This window comes from Esox lucius, chromosome 11 (genome assembly GCF_011004845.1).
Source record: "Esox lucius isolate fEsoLuc1 chromosome 11, fEsoLuc1.pri, whole genome shotgun sequence".
NCBI classification, from domain to species: Eukaryota; Metazoa; Chordata; class Actinopteri; order Esociformes; family Esocidae; genus Esox; species Esox lucius.
This window is the reverse complement of record NC_047579.1, coordinates 13,246,360-13,266,721: the sequence shown is the minus strand read 5'-3', so window position 1 is coordinate 13,266,721 and position 20,362 is coordinate 13,246,360. Positions and strand designations below refer to the sequence as shown.

The following is a 20,362-nucleotide window of genomic DNA, read 5'->3' as shown; positions in this document are numbered from 1 at the left end:
ATACTGCCAACTACCAGCATGTCATGTGCACAGTCAGTTGGAGTGATAAAATAGTTACAAATACTCACACTCATATACTCAAAAACTACAATGCAGTCCCATATAATAGAGCTTTGTGTGTGTGTGTCCTTACTCTCTCAGGTTGGCTCCCTGGCTCAGCTTCCCCTGTGATGGACCCTGCCTCTGTCTTTACTGGTTGTACTGCATGAGAAGAACGTCATTATATATTTTTCTATCTATGCATAATATGATTGCCTAACCAGCCCTGGACACTGCCCCTGTACCTGTCACTGTTTTTATACTGGTTCCATTCTCCTCCTCCTGCTCTTTTTTCTCTTGCTGCTCTCCTTCCTCCTGCTCCTCCTCCTTCTCTCCCTCCTCACCAATATGACTGCAGGGGTCATCCTCAATCTTCCATTGAGGAAGCAGAGGATGAGGGCTCAGAGGTGGACTCGTCCATCACCCGGGCTGAAGTCACAGAGGTGGTTAAGAAACTCCTCGGTGGCAAGGCACCGGGGGTGGATGAGATCCGCCCTGAGTACCTCAAGTCTCTGGATGTTGTGGGGCTGTCTTGGCTGACACGCCTGTGCAACATCGCGTGGCAGTCGGGGACAGTGCCTCTGGGATGGCAGACCGGGGTGGTGGTCCCTCTTTTTAAAAAGGTGGACCGGAGGGTGTGTTCCTACTATAGGGGGATCACACTACTCAGCCTCTCCGGGAAAGTCTATGCCAGGGTTCTGGAGAGGAGAATACGGCCGATAATAGAACCTCGGATTCAGGAGGAACAGTGTGGTTTTCGTCCGGGACATGGAACACTGGACCAGCTCTATACCCTCTACAGGGTGATGGAGGGTTCATGGGAATTTGCCCAACCAATCCAAATGTGTTTTGTGGATTTGGAGAAGGCATTCGACTGTGAAATGAGCTTTCTCCGCAGGGTGGCTGGGCGATCCCTTAGAGATAGGGTGAGAAGCTCGGTCACCCGGGAGGAGCTCAGAGTAGAGCCGCTGCTCCTCCACATCGAGAGGGGTCAGCTGAGGTGGCTTGGGCATCTATTTCCTGGGAAGGTGTTCCGGTCCCGTCCCACCGGGAGGAGACCCCTGGGAAGACCTAGGACACGCTGGAGGGACTATGTCTCCCGGCTGGCCTGGGAACGCCTCTGTGTCCCCCCGGAAGAGCTGGAGGAAGTGTCTGGGGAGAGGGAAGTCTGGGCATCCCTGCTTAGACTGCTGCCCCCGCGACCCGGCCCCGGATAAGCGGTAGATGATGGATGGATGATGGATGCATCCTCAAACTGTCCCTCTCCATCACTGACCTTAACAGCTAATATACATACAGAGATACAGAGATTCCTTGCTCATAGAAGGATGTTGTCTGTGTGTGGTGACACACTACAAACTGCTATTTATAATATATAATATATCTGTAAATATGTAAGGGATACATGGCTATAACATGATAACAGCACATTTTTATTACATGGCTACATACCAAATAAATCAATAATTTGACACAGTATTGATTTAAAAAGGAGTTTATTGTTTTAAAAAACGATTGTATTGCTTCCGCTAAAGAAAATAGTTCTGTGTCTACGGTTAGAATCCTGCGTGTCCATGGCAACGCTCTGCTTTGAGCGGACTGTTATCAAGCAATAACAGACTGCATTCATGGCACGAAACTAATACAATCGTTTTTATAGCAAACCGCCTCACTCTACATTATCCCTTATATAATATACACTCACCTAAAGGATTATTAGGAACACCTGTTCAATTTCTCATTAATGCAATTATCTAATCAACCAATCACATGGCAGTTGCTTCAATGCATTTAGGGGTGTGGTCCTGGTCAAGACAATCTCCTGAACTCCAAACTGAATGTCAGAATGGGAAAGAATGGTGATTTAAGCAATTTTGAGCGTGGCATGGTTGTTGGTGCCAGACGGGCCGGTCTGAGTATTTCACAATCTGCTCAGTTACTGGGATTTTCACGCACAACCATTTCTAGGGTTTACAAAGAATGGTGTGAAAAGGGAAAAACATCCAGTATGTGGCAGTCCTGTGGGCGAAAATGCCTTGTTGATGCTAGAGGTCAGAGGAGAATGGGCCGACTGATTCAAGCTGATAGAAGAGCAACTTTGACTGAAATAACCACTCGTTACAACCGAGGTATGCCTCAAAGCATTTGTGAAGCCACAACACGCACAACCTTGAGGCGGATGGGCTACAACAGCAGAAGACCCCACCGGGTACCACTCATCTCCACTACAAATAGGAAAAAGAGGCTACAATTTGCACGAGCTCACCAAAATTGAAAAGTTGAAGACTGGAAAAATTTTACCTGGTCTGATGAGTCTCGATTTCTGTTGAGACATTGTTGGGTTCAGTTCACCAAACTTCTATATAGTCTAATTTGTCTAATGAGAAAGAACCACACCAAGAGTCAGAAAGACATTTTAGAAGTCACTTCTGCAGAAGGGAGAGAGCCGTTAATCTCAACTGAGCCAGGAACGAGCCTGCCAGTAGGATTCAACTCAGCAACTCACACTTCTTCCATGGGTAGACTCGTTTTTATTTAGAAGCACAGCGTTCAGTAGTCATAACACACATGTCCTTTTCCTCTTGGTTATCTCTAGTTGTTATTGCATACTGGAACATCTTGTTATTGCTCAAAGGTTGTACTTTCTCTGAGCGTTATAGGTAGGAAGCATGTTGTTTCATATCAGACAGTAATGAAAACCACAACTGTTTCAATTGGAATGTTATTCTAGGCTTATACTGAACGTAATTTAGATAGATTGGTGAAAGCTTTCACAATGATTGAGACAGATCCTATATGAAACATTAACTTCTTACAGACATTCAGATGGTAGAGTCAGAATTTGGCGTAAACAGAATGAGAACATGGATCCATCATGCCTTGTTACCACTGTGCAGGCTGGTGGTGGTGTAATGGTGTGGGGTATGTTTTCTTGGCACACTTTAGGCCCCTTAGTGCCAATTGGGCATCGTTTAAATGCCATGGCCTACCTGAGCATTATTTCTGACCATGTCCATCCCTTTATGACCACCATGTACCCATCCTCTGATGGCTACTTCCAGCAGGATAATGCACCATGTCACAAAGCTCGAATCATTTCAAATTGCTTTCTTGAACATGACAATGAGTTCACTGTACTGAAATGGCCCCCACAGTCACCAGATCTCAACCCAATAGAGCATCTTTGGGATGTGGTGGAACGGGAGCTTCGTGCCCTGGATGTGCATCCCACAAATCTCCATCAACTGCAAGATGCTATCCTATCAGTATGGGCCAACATTTCTAAAGAATGTTTTCAGCACCTTGTTGAATCAATGCCACGTAGAATTAAGGCAGTGCTGAAGGCGAAAGGGGGTCAAACACAGTATTAGTATGGTGTTCCTAATAATCCTCTAGATGAGTGTAAATGCCTATATGTAAATGCAAATATACACATTTCTGTGTATAATAAACACATCACTAATCGTGCACCTGTCATGTCCATGCTGCTGGGTCCTCCTTCCTCATCTGTAACGTGCCCTCCTGCCACAGCACCCTTTCCACGGAAAAGGTCTGTTAATTTGGCGCATTAGCTGCCTCTTGTGCCAACACTTCTTTCTTTTTCATTCTTTATTATTATTACCTATAGTAGGAGTAATTGCTGTGATCTTTCCTACAATACATTCACTGCGGCATATATAATAGTTTTTTCTGTATGAGTCAATATATATTTCATATCCATTGAGTTACTTTGTGGAAAAACAACATGTGGAAATATTGTGTTGCTAGATGTAGCACACCATTCCCCATTATTAGACAGGTTTGTCTTACTCTACACGTGTTTTAATACACACTTTTTATTGAAATTACTACTAAATACGATCGTATTTGAATTGTTGTCAATGTTTTGAGAGGTACATGTTCTCAAACAATTAATAAACTCAATTTATCTCAGTTTTTAAGTAATTCGTTGCTCTCTTTTATTTTGAAAAATTCCAGATTTTCGTGACCCGGAAGTGTTTCTTTAATGTTGCTCACAAGACGCAGATACAAGACGCTGATACCAGATAAACATTATTTAAAACACCTATATAGAAGGTGAGGAAATCATAAAACATACAATATGAAACACCAAGCCAGGCAGACCATATGTATGATATAATTGCTATTTTGTGATTGCATTTTTATAGTTTATTTTATAAGCTAACGTCTGCTATTTTTATCTACAAAGAAGTGAAAGAAGTAGTTCATAATGAAATAGTTGACAGCGAGAGTGTCTACTTGAATTAAGTCATTTTCAATGTTTAAATCCTGCTGCATCAGCTTAGCAAGTCAGCCTACATTTATATTCACTATACATTTTTATGTACATGATGTGGGCAATAAGAAATAATGGACAGCACCAACAATACTGGTTCTGTTGTATCTCCATTAAACTGAATGTAATTTACATGTCACAAACATGACCAAACCAAGGTTACTAAAACAGATACCGTATTGACTTCAAATGTCTGTTAGCTCCTCCTACTGTTGGCGTATGTAATACATGTTTGGAGGAAGGACAGTTAGCACAGCTGAAACTGAAAGTAAAGTTCCTGCACAGGATCCATTTTGATTTGACGTAGAAGTATAATATATATTTTTCAATATTTGAACTGAAAAAGGTAAGACAAATTATTTCATAAGGATTCATCAAAGAACAAATCAGAGAGAGTGATCATTTGGAGTAAGTCATTATCAGTGTTAAAGTGTTTTAACATAAATGTAGTTAGTCAGTCCACGTTCTTGAAGGTGTTGATTTGTTTTCAGTAAAATCTAAGTAAATGTTAAAGCATAGTTTAGTTCTGTGTTTGTTATTTAGTGGTATTTCTTTGATTATAGTAATGCTTGTTATTCTTCAGTTTGTATCTGATCCAGGCATTGAGTCTTCTAGTCTTTGAGTCTTGATCCAGGAAGTGTGTTTCTCTCCATTATGTGCTTACAGGTCTAATCAGATAGAGAGAGAAGAGGGGACTGCCTCTAAAATGAGTCTCTCTGGGGAGAGGGAGGAGGGGGCCTCTGCCTCTAAAACAAGTATTTTTGGGGAACATGACACCACAGCTAAGAGGTAAAATTATATTCATTTGTTATGTTCTAGGTACTGATATATCTGTTTATTAATATTTGAAATACAGGTTTGTATTTAATATTGATGCTATTTAATGTTAAACTACACTTTCAAAATGTGTATTACATATCAGAATAATATTTAAATTGTTAACTTGCAATTTTCATGTGTGTAATAATTATTGATGTCCATGTCTTTCAATAATAATTGCATTCTCAATTACAAATTCAATATGACCTTATTTTAACAATTACACAAGACAGTTAAGAGTCAAATATTCTTAGTTAGTTCAAACTCACCAATCATTCCTAAATCCACCATATACAAAACACTCTGGGTCCTTCATTATTAATTATAGGGTCCAGAAAGAGACACACTCACTGTGTCCAAATACAACAATCACTACTAAGAAAGTCCACTATGAACAAAAACACTCTGCTGTTTTGTATTTAACTGTATAATTTTCAGGGACCATATTAAGGGACCAGCATCTATTGTACCCAGCTGTGTGTCCATGAAGAGTGACCGGTCTATGGGTCAACCTATAGGGTTCAGTGAGGGAGACTTCTCTACTGCTCAAAGGTAATACAAACTCATGGGTCTATGTCAGTGATTTTCAACATTGTCTCTTATTTGTTTATTTTGTTTCCATTATCTGACGCCAAAACAACAGCTAATCTTCCTGGGTTCAAAATTTAATGAAAAAAACATTATAGGCAAACCAAATCTTTATAATGTAAATACATTTAACAAAAACATGTATGAAGATGACATTAAACAGATCATAATATAAACACTGGAAGGATAACCTTTTTACGTTTTTACATCTCTCAGTGTTGTTTTTATTATCCATAATGACTTTTCCTGTTTTATTAAACGTTTACTATGAAAGTCTACCCTTATAAATATGGAAAACATTTGGTCCTACTAAGGTACTTCCACTAATAATATGGGTGAGTCTGAATTATGTAAATGTATCATGCAGATGGATTTAAAATATGATGGTCCTACCATTAATAACACCATGCTATTACATCATTTATACCATTGTATAGATTTGGATCATGGAAATGTTTAACCTGCATTATACATTGTACCATGGTAATAAATAATTAAGATAAATAACAAAAAGTATGTTAACATATTTATGAAGATGCATTAAATGAAGCTGGTACAATGCATTATATTAATAAACCCACAAACCATATTTGGTGGTATGTTACCATATTGCTGGTACAATGGGAGTATAAAGCATTATAGTAATAAACCCACAAAAGTCAAAATAGTTGCTTTGTGTTATTGATACGTATTCAGCTTTATGGACATTTGTAATCTTCATTTATAGGTCCCAAGCCCGTTTTGGGGTCCCTGTGTTGTCAACCAGTAATGTGGGAGAAGTGCTGTATATTCTTAGTAATTTACAAGAGGTGTTGGTCTTGTATCTGCCAGCAGAGGGAGCCACTTGCTCTATTAGTTGATTAACCTGCTCTCATTCTACTGTTGTTCTCACCAGCCTATCTAGTAGTCAGTTAGTTGACAGAGAGCAAGTCAACAAAACAAAGACTGAGGAACCAGATAAACATTATTTTAAATGTTATCTAGAAGGTGAGGAATTCATAAAACTTACAATATGCTTTGCTATGTTCTGGGTACTGGTGTATCTGTTAGTTAATTAATGTTTGAAATACAGATTTGTATTTAATATTGATGCTATGGGTGTTTTAGTGTAATAATTCAGTTGTTAAACTACACTTACAAAATATGTATTACATATCAGTATAATCTTTCAATTGTTCACTTACACTTTTCATGTGTGCAGTGGCATTTTTAGATCATAGGACTTGATCAAGTCATAGGACTTGATCAGGTGTCAGCAACTCAGCTGTACAATGAGTTTATCTTACAAAAGACCGACCTAATCCTTAATGACCCCACTCACCCTCTTCATCATAAATTTATGAGAAGCAATAGGTCAACTGGTAGAATATTACAACAGAGAATTAAAACGGAAAGGTACAATAAATCATTTGTGCCTACAGCGATCAGACTGTATAATGACCAAGCACATCGCACGTACTTTGATCCCGCACTGGCATTTTAACTGGATGGTAGACCCAAATTTCCTTTTTTGACATCTACTCCTAGTTATTTTTATATACTTATTTTTATTTTTAGCTACCTTAATGTTTCGTAAACGTTAGATGTCGGATTGTCTTTGTCATTTCTGTAGTATTGTTTATTTTTGTGTTGTGATTGTTGACTTTTGTTATTGTTATTCCCATTGTACTGTTACTTTTTTGTTATATACATGTTTATTGGTTTGTCTGTGGTGTTTATATGTTTAGAGAATATGTTGCGACAAGAGTGCAAAATGAATGACCACATGAATTTCCCCTTGTGGGATAATAAAGTTTACCTTGACCTTGACCTTGATTTTTATATGTAAAAAGTTGGTGGGGCACAAACCATTTCAAAATATAAGACACATACCAGTAAAGCTACAAAACTCTGTATTGCTACTCATGTGTTTATTTAACACATCAACAAACAGCGTGGCTCCATAAAACACTTAACGACAGAGCGGCTTGCTTTTACCAGGTGTTGTAGTACACATACTGGAGTGAAAGAGAGAGACCTTCTTGTGTAATTGCTCTCCTTCTCTCTAACACACATGTAAAATTACCTAACTTAGGAATGCAACCAAGCTCAGAACCAATGTGCCTACAGGGCCATACGCGAACAGCAATGAGCTCAACACCACTGAAGGCCACAACGAAGCGAATAGACTTTTTAGTGATACAGATCCATTCTATGACAGCAACCTTAATAGATAAGCATGGACACACTGACACTCCTCACCATCTATATCAATCGATCCAGTAAAAAAATATGACCAATGCACAGACCAGCACCACAAAGGCAGGATGACAAAATATGCTTTCACTCCCCAAGGCTGAGGGCTTTGACTGCATTTCTTCTGGACGCTCTCCTGATCTGGAGCATCTTATGATTAAATGTCGCCCTTACTATCTACCCTGGGAGTTTACATCAGTCATTTTAACAGCTCTGTATATTCCCCCACAAAGCCAACGCTGGGGCTGCGCGCAACAAACTTTTTCAAGTTATCGATAGGCTTGAATGTTTACACCCAGAAGCTGCCTTTTTGTTGCGGTTGATTTTAACGGTGCCAAGGATTTAAAAAACACATCAACTTACCGACACGTGGGAAAAACACTCTGGACAATATCTACTCTCCATTTTATCATGGATATAAGGCCCTCCCCCGTCCTGCTTTCGGCAAATCAGACCACGCGTCGATACTGTTGCTCCCTGCTTACAGGCGGAGGCTAAAACAAGAGAAGCCAGTGAGGAGGTCCATTCAATGATGGACGGACGAATCGGACGCCGACTTACGTGACTGTTTCCTCACTACTGATTGGGAAATGTTCAGAGAGGCGTCTGGAGGGAATATCAATGAATACACAGAGTCCGTGACCGGTTTTATTAGCAAATGTATTGAAGACGTTTTACCACAAAATCATTTCCCAATCAAAAACGTGGGTCAACAGTGGTATTCATGCCATGCTTAAGGCACAGACTGCAGCATTCAACTCCGGCAGCTTGGACAATTATAAGAAATCCCAGTATGACCTCAGGAAGGCAATAAAACAGCAAAAAGCCAATACAGACTCAAATTAGAATCTCTCTACCAGGGCTCCATTACCAGGAACATGTGGACTGGTCTGAGAACCATCACTGACTATAAAGGCTATTCAGGCAGTGTGGGGGAAGTGTTGGCTTCTCTCCCAGAGGAACTGAACTCTTTCTACACTCACTTTGAGAACATCATCCCTGGCATGGACACTCATATGGACCAGGATGGCTGCCCTTTCCAAATGACCAGGTCAGACGTCTGTAAAGCCCTAAAAAGGATTAGCACCTGCAAGGCTCCTGGACCAGACATCTAAGGCTGTGTTCTCAAGGTCTGTGCTGACCAACTGGCTGGTGTCTTTACTGATATCTTCAACCTATCGCCATGTCAGTCAGTGGTCCCAACCTGCTTCAAAAAGTCCATCATTGTTCTTGTGCCAAAAAAGCAAAAAGTCCTCTGCATGAATGAGTACCGCCCTGTAACACCAATCATTATGAATTGCTTTGAGGGGCTAGTTAAAACACACATCACAGACTACATGCCTGTATCACTGATCCACTGCAGTTGGCCTATAGACATAACACATATACAGAGGATGCCATCGCTCTGACCCTCCACTCTGCACTCTCTCATCTGGACCAGAGGAACACACATGTGAGAATGCTGTTCATTGACTACAGCTCAGCCTTCAACACCATTGTTCCCCACAAGCTGGTGGTGAAGCTCAGGGATCTGGGTGCAGATGGATCCTGAACTTCTTGACAGGCAGACCCCAGGTGGTTTGGATGGACATCACCACATCCTCCTCACTGACTCTCAGTACTGGTTCCCCCCAGGGCTGTGTGTTGAGCCTGCTCCTGTACTCTCTCTTCACCCATGACTGCCTGGCAACCTACATCTCCAACACCATCGTTAAGTTTGCTGACGACACCACCATCATAGGCCTGATCTCTGACAACGATGAGTCAGCCTATAGAGACGAGGTAAGGTTACTGACTTCGTGGTGTCAGGAAAACAACCTCCTGCTCAATATCAGCAAAAAGAAAGGAATTGATTGTTGATTACAGGAAGAAGCGGTAGGGAGACCACGCCCCCATACAGATCAATGGGTCTGCAGTAGAGAGAGTTCACAACATCAGGTTCCTTGGTGTCAACATCAGTGATGACTTGACCTGGTCTCATCACTCTAACATCTTGGTGAAGGTGGCCAGGAAACGGCTCTTCTTCCTACCCCGATTAAGGAGATTTGGCATGGATTCCAGGATACTCTCCAACTTGTTCAGATGAACTATTGAGAGTATCCAGTCTGGCTGTGTCATGGCCTGGTATGGCAGCTGCACCGCCCTCGACCGTAAAGCACTTCAGAGGGTGATTAAAACAGCAGAGAGCATCACAAGGTCTGACCTGCCATCCCTGCAGGATCTCTACACAGAGAGGTGTAGGAGGAGGAGCAAACGGATCATTATAGATCCCAGACACCCATGCCACGGACTGGTTTATATCATGCACACCTGTCACTTTATGTCATGCACACCTTTCACTTTATATCATGCTCATCTGCCAATCATATAATGTACACCTGTCACTTTACATCATGCACACCTGTCACTTTATATCATGTACACCTGTCACTTTATATCATGTACACCTGTCACTTTATATCATGTACACCTGTCACTTTATATCATGTACACCTGTCACTTTATATCATGCACACCTGTCGCTTTATATCATGTACACCTGTCACTTTATATCATGTACACCTGTCACTTTATATCATGCACACCTGTCACTTCATATCATGTACACCTGTTACTTTATATCATGTACACCTGTCACTTTATATCATGCTCATCTGCCAATCATATCATGCACACCTGTCACTTTATATCATGCACACCTGTCACTTTATATCATGTACACCTGTCACTTTATATCATGCACACCTGTCACTTTATATCATGCACAACTGTCACTTTATATCATGCACACCTGTCACTTTATATCATGTACACCTGTCATTTTATATCATGCACACCTGTCACTTTATATCATGCTCATCTGCCAATCATATCATGTACACCTGTCACTTTTACATTGCACTACAGTTGTACAGTTGTATAGTTATTATTATTGATTCATGTTTTTTTGTATAGTGTTATTATTGAAAGTTTGAGTTATCTTGTTATCTTCTTATTTATATATTATAATTACTGTTACTTTTTTAAAACGTGTAACTGCACTGTCGGGAGTAGGAAAACCAAGCATTTCATTGCCATAACTTGTTATTGCAAATGACAAATACAATTTTTGAACTTGATCTATGATCATTTTCAGCAGTGTCGGTCTCAGCAAAAGCCTCCTCTAGGTTGTTGTCATGGATGGATCTTAACAGAGACAGGGCCGTCTTACCAGTGTGAAGCTCAGTGTAGCGGTAGAGTGGTCAGCTCAGACTTAAACTTTTCCTCGTTTCCTAGAGGCCATAGTTTCACCGCACAGTCAATCTCAGATGTAGGGAATGACAGGACAAATTGTGGGAAGAGCGAGCTGTCAACCAGCTTGGCAGCGATCAGGTGGTCACTTTGTGAAAACCTCTGCTCCACCTGGGAGATGACTGTGTCGCATGGCTCCTTCATCACCGCCGCTGTGTTGGTTACTCATCGGCCTGGCTCGTCTGTTCCATCATGAACGGTGGCAGCCCATTCATCAGTTTGTTTCCGCATATTCTGGACATTCTCCTTGAAACGGGTGAGTGCCCTACTAATCCCAGATGCATTGATGCTCTGTTTTTGCAGAGTGTTGTATAAAACATTAACTTCTGGCATAAGGTAGAAAAAACCTTCCAGCAGGTGCAGAAAGGCTCAGTCCCTGAGTTTTTTTGACTGGCCGTATGCCTCAGTTATAGTGGCCTCATCCCATCCTGGTTGTGTGCGTATGTCCTCCATACACAGGAGCAGCGCAGCGCGGTTTTCCCAAACTGCATTGACACTTCTACTTTTAAAGTTCCATCGTACAGCGGGGGCTTTGGAATGCGTCTCTGTGTTGCCTCTCTCTCCTCACTGTACACTTCATACATACAGTTTAACAGTTCGTTTTGTACAGTGCTGGATGTCCCTTTGAAGATGGGCTGAGCATCATAGTACCTCTGAAGTCTCGAATCTCCCTCACACATTGTCTCGAAAATGCATCTGAATATTCCAGGATTCAGGGAGTCCACCGACTCGTCGTGCCCCTGCAGTGTGGTTTCACATTTTCCACACAGTTTAATATGTTATGATCCGACTGAGAACGTACCTGTTTTCCTCCACCTGTTTGTTATGCTGCTCAATGGAGCGCCTGTATGCACTGTCAACTTGGGCTGCGACAAATAACAGTCTCTTTACCCTTCCAAATAAGACCAATTTCACAGCACAGTCCAGATGACTCCTGCTGCTCTCATGTTTTGCAATCCTCTCAGAAAGATGTTTCAAATCATTGTGACCTGTCCTCGACCAAGTACCATCTCCACCAAATAGCAGACAAGGAAAACAGAAGATTGTATGCTAACCGTTAGCCACTTTTTCTTCAAAAACCACTCCATGTTAAACCCGCGGGTAATTTTACCAGCAGTTTGAGTGATGACAATATCCTGTGGCTGATGGGCACCAAGTCGCTTTACTTCAAGTTTCTCCTCCAAATTAGGGGTTTCAAGCCGGTGCTCGAGTATATTCATTTTCTCAAGTTATCTGGCATTTGTGAAGCTTACAAGCTGGCTAAGACAATCTACCCTCCTCGCTCTTCTTGCCGATTAATGTTGGCGCCAAACAGACAGCCAATCAGGTCTTAAATACGATATAACGGTGTAGTGGGGCTACCGGCTGTCAGCCCCACTTGGCATCAAATTATTGTGATCTACATTGATCATACTAACATTTTAAGCATGGGTATTAATATTTTCTCACGTTCAATGTACATTGTATTGTGAGAGAGGGGCTAGCCCCACATTCACGCTTAGCCTATGGCCTATTACTGCAAACTCAATTCAGCAGAACGCAGTCTGAAGCAGCAAGGCAGGGACTAATGAACATGAAGAAAAATCCTAACACAAATGATATGCAATTTATGAAGATGCTATATTCATAGATAATAAATTATAGGAAGTAATCTAAATAACAATTTTGTTGCAGTTCTTTCTGTTGTCATTAGTGACTGGTCATTAGTGCTCTGATGTTCTCCAAACATGAACAATTATATTTCATGTGTATTGTGCAAACAGTCCATACATGGGTGTCATTGGAAGTTTCTAACTTGAGAAGTTCTAAATGGGTTATATCACTATATATATATAAAGGGAATAGACAAAATATCAAAAACACCACATGGAAAAGGACTGTTGCTACGTAACTAAATTACAATTACAAATGCAGGTTCAGAGGTCAGCTAACAGTGTTCAAAAGAGGCCAAAAAATATGATTTAAGGGAAATGTATATATCTAAAATGATATGCAATTTAGGAAGATGCTATATTCATAGATAATAAATTAAAGTAAGTAATCCTCGAGAAATAAAAATAACATCATTTTGTTGCAGTTCTTTCTGTTGACAACAGGTGGGGCTGCCACTAATGACCAGTCACCCCTGCATGTGTGTAATAATTATTGATGTGCATGTTTTTCAATAATAATTACATCCTCAATTACAAAATCAATATGACCTTATTTTAACATTTAAACAAGACAGTTAAGAGTCAAAGATTCTTAGTTGGTTCAGAACACACCAATCACTCCTAATTGCACCACATACAAAACACTCTGGGTCCTCCTTCATTATTTATTATAGTGTCCAGAAAGAGACACACATCGATATGTCCAAATACAGCAGTCACTACTAAGAAAGTCCACTATGAACAAAAACACTCAGCTGTTTTGAATTTGAATTGAATTTAACAGTATCATTTCCAGGGACCATATAAAGGGACCAGCATCTCCTGTACCCAGCTGTGTGTCCATGAAGAGTGACCAGTCTATGAATCATCCTATACTATTCAGAGAGGGAGACTTCTCTACTGATCAAAGGTAATACAAACTCATGGGTCATGGTCAGTGATTTTCAACATTGTCTCTTATTTGTTTATTTTGTTTCCATTATCTGACGCCACTACAACAGCTAATCTTCCTGAGTTCAACATTTAACGAAATAGACATTACAGGCAAACCAAAACTCTACAATGTACATACATTTAACAAAAACATGTAAGAAGATGACTAATATAAACATTACATTTTTACATCTCACCATGTTGTTTTTATGATCCATAATTACTTTTCCTGTTTTATTAAACTTTTACTATGAAAGTCTACCCTTAAAAATATGGAAAACATTTGGTCCTACTAAGGTACTTCCACTTATAACATGGTTGAGTCTGAATTATGCTATGGGTGTTTTAGTGTAATAATTCAGTTGTTAAACTACACTTTCAACTTATGTATTACACATCAGTATAATCTTAAAATTGTTAGCTTACACTTTTCATGTGTTGTTTTTATTATCCATAATGACTTTATATTCTTAGTCATTTGCAGGGGTTTTTGGACTTGTATTGGCCAGCAGAGGGAGACACTTACTCTAGTAGTTGATTAACCAGCTCTCGCTCTACTGTTGTTCTCACCAGCCTGTCTAGTAGTCAATTAGTTGACAGAGAGCAAGACAACTAAACAAAGACTGAGGAACCAGATAAACATTATTTAAAACTTTATATAGAAGGTGAGGAATTCACAAAACATACGATATGAAACACCAAGCTAAGCCGACAATATTTCTGATCTAATTGTTATTTTGTAATTGCGCTTTTATAGTTTCATTAAATTATAAATAGATGTTAGCATTGAAGCTAACGTCGGCTATCGGTATCACACACGCGAGGCAACAATATATGTAATCTGCTTTGTCAGATATAATACATTTTAAAAAATTATATTGTATCTTTGCGATTTAAAATTGTAGTATGGCCTTGACGAATGAGACTTATTATATTGAAAAATGAACCATTTAAATTCTTCATAAAAAGAATCTTCCATCCCAGACTCCCTTCATCTTCTCACACTATATCCAGGTCGAGGTTTATATTCACCTTTGTGTGTTGTGCTTTTTATCTGTGAGTTAAATGGATTTAAGAGCCCACATGTATCTATTGAGATACAATTGTCAATGTTGGATTATGTATAGTAGCATTTATTTATTTTGTATTTGAAAAAAAGTTGTTAGTCCTGAAATTGTCACAAACAAAACTGTATGAGTCTGTACAAACTCTGGAAGTGTAGATGTAATGTCATGTTTTGTCCACAGAGACCAACAGGAGAGATCAGAGTCTGAGATTCTCAGTGGTCAATCTGTCCAGAGTCATCAAACAGACCTGTCCTCTATATTCAGTGTATGTGGTCCTGTTATGTACATTTGTTTCTGTATACCTCAAGTGAAGTTAACCTGTCAATCTTTCATGCATTTTTTTATATTGTTCTGATATTTAATTAACTTTAATTCAGTCTAATTTCAGCTTTTCAATTTCACTTTTTCACTTTCAGTTACTTGAACAAAATATCATGATATTTGTGAAGAAAGAGTTAAAGAGGTTTAAGACAATGCTGAGTTCAGATCTCCCAGAAGGATTTAAGAGTCAGAGGGAGGATGAGGAAGGTGTGGACCCTGAAGATGAGAAGCAGGAGAGCAGTGCCAAAGAGGCGGCTCTGAAGATCACACTGCATGTCCTGAGGAACATGAACCAGAAGGATCTTGCTGACACACTGGAGAAAAGTAAGAGTTGTCTGACTTTACTGTTGAATGTTCCAAATGATATTATAGTGACCTTGAGACAACGTATAACAACCTCTTCTGTGTTGAAGAACTTAACATAGAACAAAGTGAAGAGACAGATATATTACAATACTGTCATTTAAAGGAAAGTTCACATTCTCTGTTATATGTTATTTGATAAAATACTGTAAGCATTTATAGAGACGTCATTGATATCATCTGCGTTATTTATTTCAGATGAGCTTGCTGTGATTTGCCAACATGATCTCAAATCTAACCTGAAGAAGAAGTGTCAGTGCTTATTTGAGGGTATCGCTAAACAAGGGAACCCAACACTTCTCAATAAGATCTACACAGAGCTCTACATCACAGAGGGTGGAAGTGGAGGAGTCAATAATGAACATGAGGTGAAACAGATTGAGACAACAACCAGGAAACAAACAAGACCGGAGACAGCAATCAAATGTAATGACATCTTCAAACCCACACCTGGACAAGACAAACCTATCAGAACTGTGCTGACAAAGGGAGTCGCTGGAATTGGAAAAACAGTCTCTGTGCAGAAGTTCATTCTGGACTGGGCTGAAGGAAAAGCCAATCAGGATGTCCAATTTGTATTTCCCCTCCCTTTTAGGGAGTTGAATTTAATGAAAGGGGATGAACTCAGTTTGATTCAACTCATCAATCATTTCTCAGTTGAAACCAATAAAGCAAGAATCTCTAACTACAACAAATACAAAGTTGTGTTCATCTTTGATGGTCTGGATGAGTGTCGACTGCCCCTTGACTTCCAGAACAACAAGAGCTGTTGTGATGTGACAGAGTCAACCTCAGTGGATGTGCTGCTGACAAACCTCATCAAGGGAAATCTGCTTCCCTCTGCTCTCCTCTGGATAACTACCAGACCTGCAGCAGCCAATCAGATCCCTTCAGAGTGTGTTGACCTGGTGTCAGAGGTGAGAGGGTTCAATGACCCACAGAAAGAGGAGTACTTCAGGAAGAGATTCAGTGATGAGGACCTGGCCAGCAGAATCATCTCACACATAAAGACATCAAGGAGCCTCCACATCATGTGTCACATACCAGTCTTCTGTTGGATCGTTGCTACAATCCTTGAGTACATGTTGACTACAGATGATAAAGGAGAGCTGCCCAAGACCCTAACAGACATGTACTCACACTTCCTTGTGTTTCAGTCCACACACAGGAATGTAAAGTATGATGGGAAAAAAGAGACAGATCCACACTGGAATAAAGAGAGCATTCTGACACTGGGAAAACTGGCTTTTCAACAGCTACAGAAAGGCAATCTGATTTTCTATGAAGAAGACCTGAAAGATTGTGGCATTGATATCAATGAAGCATCAGTGTACTCAGGAGTCTGTACACAGATCTTAAAAGAGGAATGTGGGCTGAACCAGGACAAGGTGTTCTGCTTTGTCCATCTGAGTATTCAGGAGTTTCTAGCAGCTGTCTATGTGTTTCTCTCATTCAAAAACAAAAATAAGAATCTAATGGATGAACAACAATCAACTGATGGAAACGTTTCAGTGCAGTTGAAGTACGAGCCTGAAGTCACATTTTTCAAGACTGCTGTGGATGAAGCCTTCCAGAGTAAGACTGGACACCTGGACCTTTTCCTTCGCTTCCTTCTGGGTCTCTCACTGGAGTCAAATCAGAAGCATTTGCGAGGTCTGCTGACAAAGACCAGAAGCAGCTCACAGAGCTATGAAGAAACCATCAAGTACATCAAGGAGAAGATCAGGGAGAATCCCTCTTCAGAGAGGTGCATCAATCTGTTCCATTGTCTGAATGAACTGAATGACCGTTCTCTAGTGGAGGAGATCCAAAGATACCTGAGTTCAGGACGTCTCTCCAGAGAAGAACTGTCACCTGCACAGTGGTCAGCTCTGGTCTTTGTGTTACTGACTTCAGAAGAGGAGATTGATATGTTTGACCTGAAGAAATACTCCACATCAGAGGAAGGTCTTCTGGGGTTGTTGCCAGTGGTGAAAATCTGCAGAACTGCTCTGTAAGTACAGTCATGCAAATTACCCCCCCCCAACACAAACCTTCTTTTTACATCTACAGTATATTTACTGACATGACAGCACTGATGATTTTCTAAATAGGAGGCGTCCCTGGGATCCCAATACATTCTGGGCTCAGACAATCTATAGAAGATATTCTAATATTATTCTGAACTATTGTTCTGTTTGTGTCATCATAATTATCTCTCTCTAGACTGTCAGGTTGTGGAATCACAAAGAAAGGCTGTGCTTCTCTGGTCTCAGCTCTGAAGTCAAACCCCTCACACCTGAAAGAACTGGATCTGAGTAATAATGACCTGAAGGATACGGGAGTGAAGAAACTCTCTGCTTTGATGGAGGATCCACAATGTAGACTGGAGACTCTGAGGTGAGTAATAATAGTTAATTAACGTTATAATATTACAACAGAGGTGTTAGACTACAACAAGGGATTAAAAACAGCTGCTGTTGTCAATGGGTGAACCTCCACCAGCCCTGAGCTCCCAGCAGGACAAAGTCCCCAACCACCTGGTGAAGTCCACTGTTCACTGGTACAATATAAGTGTTCACTGCTCTTCTATAATTAAACCAGCAGGAATATATATTAGATAGTTTCACCTGTGTATTGAGTCACTGTATATTTCACTTCTGCCTGTTTGATCAGAAATATTTCAGGTAATGTGTGAGATTGTTGTGTTCAGAGTTTCCAAATACACTGTATATATTCTAAAAGGAAATAAAATGGACTAATCAAAGGCCATTACAGAACAGATTTTACTAGATAAGTAAGTTGACTTAGTCTAATTATCGTTACAGTCCTATTTTCCAGGTTTATCAACCATTCAAACTATTCTTCATTTCAACCCTCTGATGTCCACAGATCCACCCCTCTTTGTCTGTTTAATATCATTCTTGCTACTCCTCCTCTCACACACCCACACACACACATACACATTCACACACACACACACTTTCTCTTCCTTGAACTACAGTACTGTATATTTATTGACTGAGAACATTGATGATATTCTATACAGGATTTCTATACATTCTAGTGTCATGTATTGACAATGTCAGTATTAAAAGTATGTCCTTAAGTAAAGTTGCCATGACCATGATGTAATATATAGAGGATGTTCTAATATTATTCTGAACTATTGTTCTGTTTGTAACATCATGATCATCTCTCTCCAGACTGTCAGGTTGTGGAATCACAAAGAAAGGCTGTTCTTCTCTGGTCTCAGCTCTGAAGTCAAACCCCTCACACCTGAAAGAACTGGATCTGAGTAATAATGACCTGAAGGATACGGGAGTGAAGAAACTCTCTGCTTTGATGGAGGATCCACAATGTAGACTGGAGACTCTGAGGTGAGTAATAATAGTTAATTAACGTTATAATATTACAACAGAGGTGTTAGACTACAACAAGGGATTAAAAACAGCTGCTGTTGTCAATGGGTGAACCTCCACCAGCCCTGAGCTCCCAGCAGGACAAAGTCCCCAACCACCTGGTGAAGTCCACTGTTCACTGGTACAATATAAGTGTTCACTGCTCTTCTATAATTAAACCAGCAGGAATATATATTAGATAGTTTCACCTGTGTATTGAGTCACTGTATATTTCACTTCTGCCTGTTTGATCAGAAATATTTCAGGTAATGTGTGAGATTGTTGTGTTCAGAGTTTCCAAATACACTGTATATATTCTAAAAGGAAATAAAATGGACTAATCAAAGGCCATTACAGAACAGATTTTACTATATAAGTAAGTTGACTTAGTCTAATTATCGTTACAGTCCTATTTTCCAGGTTTATCAACCATTCAAACTATTCTTCATTTCAACCCTCTGATGTCCACAGATCCACCCCTCTTTGTCTGTTTAATATCATTCTTGCTACTCCTCCTCTCACACACCCACACACACACACACACACATACACATTCACACACACACACACACACACTTACTCTTCCTTGAACTACAGTACTGTATATTTATTGACTGAGAACATTGATGATTTTCTATACAGGATTTCTATACATTCTGGTGTCATGTATTGACAATGTCAGTATTAAAAGTATGTCCTTAAGTAAAGTTGCCATGACCATGATGTAATATATAGAGGATGTTCTAATATTATTCTGAACTATTGTTCTGTTTGTAACATCATGATCATCTCTCTCCAGACTGTCAGGTTGTGGAATCACAAAGAAAGGCTGTTCTTCTCTGGTCTCAGCTCTGAAGTCAAACCCCTCACACCTGAAAGAACTGGATCTGAGTAACAATGACCTGAAGGATACAGGAGTGGAGAAGCTCTCTGCTCTGCTGAAGGATCCACAATGTAGACTGGAGACTCTGAGGTGAGTAACACAATTGACAACAGAACAATTTACATGACAACAACACAACAGAGCGGCAACACAACAAAAGGGGAATACAAAAATATTCTGTGTTTCCACCTCTACCTGCTCTGAGCTGCCAGCAGGTCCAAACCTCCATCCCTGGTAAAGACCAAACCCTGTCAGACATCCCAGCAGGCCTGGAGGAAAACACAACACAACTAACAGGACCACCATTACAAACATAAACATATTCTTACATAATAAATATTAATTTCTGTTAGTCCAAGTCCATCTCACATTTGAACTAATCTTCATTCCACCCCTCTGATGTCCACTGATCCACCATTCATTCCCACTGTATTATTGTTACACTCTTTCTTATTGAAGACATCCCTTCATTCTACCATGTTGTCTCATAGGGA

At 40.1% G+C, this 20,362-nt stretch overlaps 1 protein-coding gene across 1 annotated transcript; it reads left to right on the top strand.

Annotated features, from left to right (window-relative positions):
- The first annotated feature begins 4,599 nt into the window (after nt 1-4,599).
- On the top strand, nt 4,600-18,912 carry LOC106024045 (NLR family CARD domain-containing protein 3-like). Its single transcript, XM_034294924.1, has 10 exons — nt 4,600-4,682; nt 5,003-5,125; nt 5,594-5,707; nt 13,718-13,831; nt 15,102-15,186; nt 15,338-15,566; nt 15,804-17,598; nt 17,811-17,984; nt 18,791-18,829; nt 18,900-18,912. Exons 2-10 carry the CDS (start codon nt 5,043-5,045, stop codon nt 18,910-18,912), a joined length of 2,646 nt encoding a protein of 881 aa, XP_034150815.1. The 5' UTR covers nt 4,600-4,682; nt 5,003-5,042.
- Nucleotides 18,913-20,362: the final 1,450 nt, after the last annotated feature.